Source organism: Otolemur garnettii, unplaced genomic scaffold, assembly GCF_000181295.1.
Source record: "Otolemur garnettii isolate 467f Iridium unplaced genomic scaffold, OtoGar3 scaffold00111, whole genome shotgun sequence".
In the NCBI taxonomy this organism is placed as follows: domain Eukaryota; kingdom Metazoa; phylum Chordata; class Mammalia; order Primates; family Galagidae; genus Otolemur; species Otolemur garnettii.
Window position 1 is genome coordinate 3,173,283 of NW_003852506.1, and position 7,348 is coordinate 3,180,630.

A 7,348-nucleotide genomic window follows, 5' to 3' on the forward strand; every position below is an offset into this window, starting at 1 on the left:
GCCACAATGCCCGGCTATTTTTTGGTTGCAGCCATTGTTGTTTGGCGGGCCCAGGCTGGATTCGAGCCCGCCACCTTAGGTGTATGTGGCTGACGCCTTAGCCACTTGAGCCACAGGCGCCAAGCCTCATGACTTTATTCAGAGCTATAACTTACTTATTTTGTGACAGTTTAAGAGCAGCTATTTGTTTTTTCATAATCTCTTAACCTTACTTAAAATTATAAAACCAAATCTGAAAGTTAAAGAAACTTAGTTACTTCCATATGTATTTTAAGTAAATATTTTTCTCTATTCTAATGCATACTATCGATTATTTCTTTTAGATGAGCAAGATAAACAAGTCTGATTTTTAGAGACATTTTAATAAAATTAATTTTATCATTAAACTATAAAGAATTTCTTCGTAATACAAGATAATAATAAGTTACTTGTAGTTTTCTTTGATGTTGTATTTACTTTAAAAACTGAAATGGTGGGAAATAACACTGCCTAGTAAACACTGCCTATGTTTATGTTTTCAAAATCCAGTCCCAAATAGTCCTATAATGACCAAATTTTTGGTTTGATTCTGGCAGTTCTTAAAAGTCATAACATAATATATTAATATATTTATATAAGTTTCTCTTTTGCTGTTACAGATGCTAACTAAACAGTTGGAAGCTCTCAGCTTAGCTGAAAAGCCTCAGTTGGTGACTCGCTTTCAAGAAGTTTTTCGGTCAATGTGGTCTGTGAATGGTGATTCCATCAGTAAGATATATGCAGGGACTGGTGCTCTTGAAGGAAAGGCTAAGGTAGATCTAGATCTGTCATAAAATTTCAAAAGTCCTTTTTTTCTCTCCTAATAAAGCTTTTAAATTAATAGTTTTTTAAATTAATAAATATGTTTTAGAGTTCTGTTTTATCCTGTGCTTTTGTGCCTTCTTTGATACTTGCTTATACAGTGGATTTTAGTGTTCAAATGGAAGGTAGAGATTTCCTGAGGTTTGAGGGGTATGGAGATATAACATATTTAGTCATTTAGTGATAATCCATCAAGAGGATATGTATTGTTTACATTTTTTATGATTTTCCCTTGCATATCTGTTTTGCTTTTTATATCGTTTTGATTATAAGTATGATTTTTTTTAACCATATCCTCCCAGTAAATGTTCTTGGCACAGTGCCTACTGTTTAATAGCTATGTGACAAATGCTGGATGGGCAGATAAGTTAAGTGACAATTTATGCAATACTTACTATGATTAGGGGATAATTTATGCTTTTATTTATCTTGACAAGGGAGCTATCAAAATGGTGCCGAGTAAGTGTGAGATATAGACTTAGTTATAATTAAAAGTTACTAAAATTTTTAATTGCTGACATTATCTACAGACTATTTTGTTCTCTAATATCTAGCGGTTATTGTGAGATTTTGGAACCATACTTGAGATACTTTTCGTTATATACTTAAATATTATTTAACTTTTTAAGTATCCTGACCTCACTCAAATTTAGTAATAGTCTAAATCTCTGATTTCTCATTATTTCAGGAATATAAACGAGAACATTTGCCACTTTCATTAGTTCTCATTCAGCTTTAGCATAGCAACTGAAATTCCTTAAAGACTATCTTCAAGTCTTCTTTTAATTTAAAAAAAAATTTTTTTTGAGACAGTGTCTTACTCTGTTGTCCAGGCTAATATGCTGTGGCATCATCATAGCTCATAGCAATCTAAAATTCCTAGACTCAAGTGGTCCTCCTCCCAAGTAGCTGGAGCTACAGGTGTACACAACTATATCCAGCTAATGTTTCTTTTTTTGGTAGAGACAGACATTGCTGTGTTGCCCAGGCTGGTCTTGAACTCCTGGACTCAAGCAGTGTTCCTACCTTGGCTTCCTAAAGTGCTAGGATTATAGGCATGAACTACCATTCCAGGCCCCCAAGTTTCCTTTTAATTTCCAAATCTTCCTCTTCCTCTCTGCCTGTTAAAATGTCATGCCTCTGTCCAAACCTGCAAACTTCCTTTTGTTCAACTCATAGTTCTGATGTTTGAAAACTTGAAATTGTTAAACTTTTAATTATTCTGTTCAAATAGAATACATAATTCTTGCTATTAAAAGCTGGTCCTCTTCAACTGTTGCTTAAAATATTCTTTTTGTTTCTGCGATGTCTAAGACAATATATGTACAGAGGCTACATATATTTTCAGTGGTCCTTTATAGCATAATATATAGATACGAAATTTTATATATTAAGTGTGCTAGTCTGATTTGAACTAAAATCTAACATCTGAACTGCTCTTTCTTTTCCTTTCTCTGGGTTCCTTTTGACTAATTGCCTGATAATGTGAATGGTGAGTGTCTTTTGAAAAAATGTCATTTGTGTATATGTTATTTTTTGGAAGGAAATAACATTTTAATGCCACATATAAATAGCTAATAAACAGTGACATTCATTTAGTGGCACTTAAAGTGGCTCTCTATTCTTAAAAGAAGCCTCTAATTACCATTACTCCTTTGAGGTATAAAAATTAATTATCACAGACTAGAATTTTTTAAAAGGCAAGAGGTTTTTTTTTTTTTTTTTTTTATGATCATCAAGATCTATAAGACCAAAATAATTTTTTTTTTTGGTAATTAACATGCCTAAATAAAGTGTATGTTCATTAAAAGTCATAATCAACTGTCATTATAGGAATAGGTTATTACTTTGTGATTTTTATATATGTAGGCAATAAAATGACTCAAAATATACAAGCTAGTTTACGTGTAACATTTATGAACCGTAATTGTGAATTTCGTTTTAGACTAGACTTTCATTATTACCCTAAGTGTTTTTTTTTTTTAGAATGCCCTGGTGTCACAGCTCACAGCAACCTTGAGCTCTTGGGGTTAGGCGATTCTCTTGGCTCAGCCTCCCAAGTAGCTGGGAATACCGGCACCCGCCATAACTCCTGGCTATTTTTTTGTTGCAGTTTGGCCAGGTCCGGGTTTGAACCCACCACCCTCAGTATATGGGGCCAGCGCCCTACTCACTGAGCTACAGGCACCACCCTTAGACTAAGTTTTAATTTTAACTAAAAGTTACCATGTAAAAAGAAATTTTCTTGTTTTAAATAAGTACACTTCAGTTTATTTCCTTTATGGTAAACAATACCAAGCATTTGCTGCTCTAGAGATTATTACTGGATCAGTTGTGACACTGAGCTTTTTTCATTTCTTCCTGTAAAGTTGTTATCCAAAAGAAGGAAGGAAACTAACATTTTAAGACAGTTTTTATTGTGATGATTAATACTCAAAATAGAATGATTAGGCCTCTTTTAATACTAAAATCATATAAAACTGATGTAAAGTTTCAAAATACCTATTGAGTAAAATCAACAATATTTAGAATGAAAGTTCACTCTCCTTTCTTCCTCAACAGGCTGGAAAGTTAAAAGATGGTGCTCGTTCTGTAACCAGAACAATTCAAAATAACTTCTTTGACAGCTCCAAGCAAGAGGCAATTGATGTTTTGCTACTGGGAAATACTCTAAATAGTGACTTAGCTGACAAAGCTCGAGCTCTTTTAACTACTGGAAGTTTGCGTGGTATGTGTACTTTATTTACTATGTTATTTGTTGTCCTTCTAAAAGTTCAAGAGGTAAATGTAAATATATTTACATAAATAATTTTAGATTGTTGATTAAAATACTTTAGGAAGGAATTTCTATAACGGTAAATTTTGCAAATTGCATTTTTGAAAGAAAGCCTCGCCTACTAAAAGTTATGCCATCAGTCGCATAAGCCAGCCATAAATTGAAGCCCAGGTGTGTTTTTTTCTATAGATTATGATTGAGGGGGTAAATAAGTATTTGTAATTTTATACAAGGCAAGATTTCATGGAATATTCAGCTAGTATTTTTAAAAGAGCATTCAATAATCTAATTATATGGGGGAAAAATGCATTACTGAGAAAACTGATGCTTACATTGGTTATATTTCTAATCACTCCATGACTTGATCTTAACCTTTAATTACTATTGTTTAAGTAAGCATGAAATCATATTAATTAATAATTTAAGGAAGTATTTACTATTGGATACTAACTGCTATTACAATATGAATATCTGATATAAATATATGGCTTTTGCTGTGTCTTTTATTAAAATCAAAAGAACATGAGTTTCTTATGTCAGCAAGTCCATAGAAGTAGTAGAAAACTCAATGTTTAGAGCTTAGTAGATTAGACTTTCTTTTTTTTTCTCCCAAATTTATTGAGGTATAATTAACAAAATAAATTTGACTTTTCAGCACTCTGAACATTTTTTTTCCCTGCTAGCCTCAAACCTTTTAATGGTCCCTCTTCAAGTCAGAGAAAATTGTTCCTGTATCAAGTATGCACTCTTGGGTAATTATTTGGCCAAATAGGTTATTGATTCTCAGAATTCTGCTAGTGCTCTGAAGGTAGTTAATTACAGCCAAATCCTCAGGGATCTATAAGTAGGCTGGGGAACTGAGACCTACTCAAACTCTTAAGAAAAAAATCTGATCTTAGCTATTACTTTCAACTTCAGGCTTTCTTCCTAACTTTCAAAAGTAGAGATTTGACTGATTTGTGTTTTGTCACCTCTTTCCACTGGTGCCTACTTTGATGTGGAGGCATTAATAAGCAACAATTGAAAGTAAGTGGTTGAAGGAAAGAAGAAAAGAAGCAGAGGACCTAAGAAATAATAACCAAGCTTGAGCATCAGTTTTTTAGTTTCCTGCACATTTTACTATATATAAGATATGCCTTTAAAAAAGTACAGTCAGCCTTTTAAAAATTACAGTCAGTCTGCCATAATGCTTGTTCTGAGAATGGGAATTTGTTCCAACATGGTTGATGTATCAGGGAATGATTTGAGAAAAATGTCAACTTTGCATGAGCTTATGCGTAATTTCACTGGCAAATAGCAAGAATTAAGTGCAAAAAACCATACCCAGCAGGAGATGGACAGAAATATATAAAATACACATGCATTTATGTATACACTTGAAACAGCTTCTTTAGTTCACCATGTGTTATGAGTCATCAGCATCCACATCTGTTGTTTCAACTGCTCATGTAATTTCAGATAACCCTTCTTCCATCTTTCACAGTTACTCACAAGCTACACCCTGTTTGATGCCCATTTCTATAAGCCAGTATTATTTTCAAGATGAAATTATATTGTAAATTTACATGAATTTCTTTTTTTTCTTTTTTTTTCAGAGACATAGTCATACTTTATCGCTCTTGGTAGAGTGCTGTGGTGTCACAGCTCACAGCAACCTCCAGCACTTGGGCTTAGGCGGATATGCCTCAGCCTCCCAAGTAGCTGGGATTACAGGCACCTGCCACAATGCCCAGCTATTTTTTGGCAGTTTGGCTGGGGCCAGGTTCAAACCTGCCACCCTCAGTACATGGGGCTGGTGCCGCCCCGTCACTGCATTTCTTAATTAAGTAACCTGCATAATGCTGTGCTACTGTTTTTATTAGTTCCTGTCTTTTTTGGTATCTCACCATTAAAATTTTTGAAGATAGTGCCCCTAACTCCATTTTCACCATATGCCTTGTGGCTATGGGAATTTGCACAATTTTGCATAACATTGTGATGTTTTTAGAATGCATGTGTCCTGTTACAGCTTAACTGATTGTACTTACCAACTGATGAGTACCAGAAAGACTTTTGGAAAATGTGCATTAGGGCAGTGTCTTCCATATCTTCAGCATCCTCCAGCTTCTTAGGTTTTCATATTCATATTCTTATGCATACACCCGGGCATGTGCACACACGTAATACACACAGGAGCAACCAGAAGGGCAAGTCTGGGATCTCTGATGGTGAAACAGTGGACATCACTGAGTCAGTGTAGGATTTTCCTTAGTTATAGAGTGTTTGTTATTTTTTGTCATTTACTTGTAACCTTTGTGTTCTTATAGCCAACAGAAAAAAATAGTCATCAAATTGACTTAAAAGAGAACGGGAGACTACCTCAGATTGTTTTTTCATAACACTCTAGATTTTAACTATAACCTGTTGTTTACTAATGATTCTTTGTTTTCTTCTTGATGCATCCATAGTTTCTGAACAGACATTACAGTCAGGTACAGTATAGAAAATCAATCTATAAATAAAAAGCAACTTTTTCTTTATTTTTTAAAATTGATATTGTAAACAAAGCTGTGTAAGTGGAAACTTTTCATTTTGCCCTCAAGTTCTAACAACAGAAATTGATTCCTTGTTTTAATCTAAGAAATTTTACAATAATATTGAGAAAATTAAATACTTCATGCAGAAGAAAATACACAATGTTCTTTGTCTTCCTGTAGCAAATTGCTTAATTCCAATTAAGGATAATTCAGTTTATTTTAATTTCACTTTTGTATTTCATTGAATAGACATTTTAGTATTATACCTTACTCTTAATAGGCTAATGGAAAAAAACCAGAAGTGACTATTTTGGATTAATCTCAGAGCACCATCTGTGATATTTATGATGACTCAACAGTGTTTCTCACAGACAGTATTTAAGAAGAGATTATCTCATTTTCTTATATCGAGGATGAAACATTTTTATTAACTGTAGATTGGTACTAAAATATGAACTCATGTCTTTTAATTTTAAAAAACTCCAAAATTGCCATTAAAGAAGAGTTAAGTGTCTAAGACCTAAAGGTTATTATTTTTCTTGCCTATTTATTCATAGGACTCTTGTATCTTTGTTCCCTGGCAAGGTTTATGATCTTGTCTTATTGTTTCCTATAGCAACAGGGACAAATGCTTGGCTTTTGCCAGAATTCACCTGGAAATGACATCTTTTCTTTCCCTTATTCAAGATTTGATATCATTTAAGATTTGTTTTGCTTAGTTATTATTCTGAATGTTTTGAAAAGCTGTTCGCTGTTTTTCTGAGAAGGGTGCAGGAAGGGAGCACCTGTATATATTTTTAAGTTATATAATGAACACCGTTTTCTGAAATGATAATGGTATTTAGGGATGGGTGTCTGTTGTTTGAGTATAGATTCATCATTTATGCATGTTAAGGTGCTAACCAGTTAGGAATAACTAAGTATAATTTTTACCTTTTTATTGCATTTAGAAACTGACTTGACTTTATTCATACAATGTGGCAGCATGTTTTTGTTCATGTAATTAATTGATTGTTTTGCTGGATATTTCAAGCTTTGTAAACATTATAGAACTTGGATATGGATATAGAATGGATTCTAGAAGCTATTTTCACAGTAGTAACAATGGCAGTGACTTCAGTTATAAAGACCCTTGATAGATGGCTTGGCGCCTGTGGCTCAAGCTGCTAAGGCGCCAGCCACATACACCTAAGGTGGCGGGTTCGAATCCCCAGCC

The 7,348-nt window shown here is 33.7% G+C and overlaps 1 protein-coding gene across 1 annotated transcript in view; it reads left to right on the forward strand.

Annotated features, from left to right (window-relative positions):
* Positions 1-7,348, forward strand: part of SYNJ1 (synaptojanin 1) — a 102,476-nt gene that overhangs the window by 51,956 nt on the left and 43,172 nt on the right. Inside the window, exons 11-12 of the mRNA XM_023517447.1 lie at positions 639-791; positions 3,403-3,568. Coding sequence (XP_023373215.1) covers positions 639-791; positions 3,403-3,568 — 319 coding nt within the window. The remainder of the gene's footprint in view (positions 1-638; positions 792-3,402; positions 3,569-7,348) is intronic.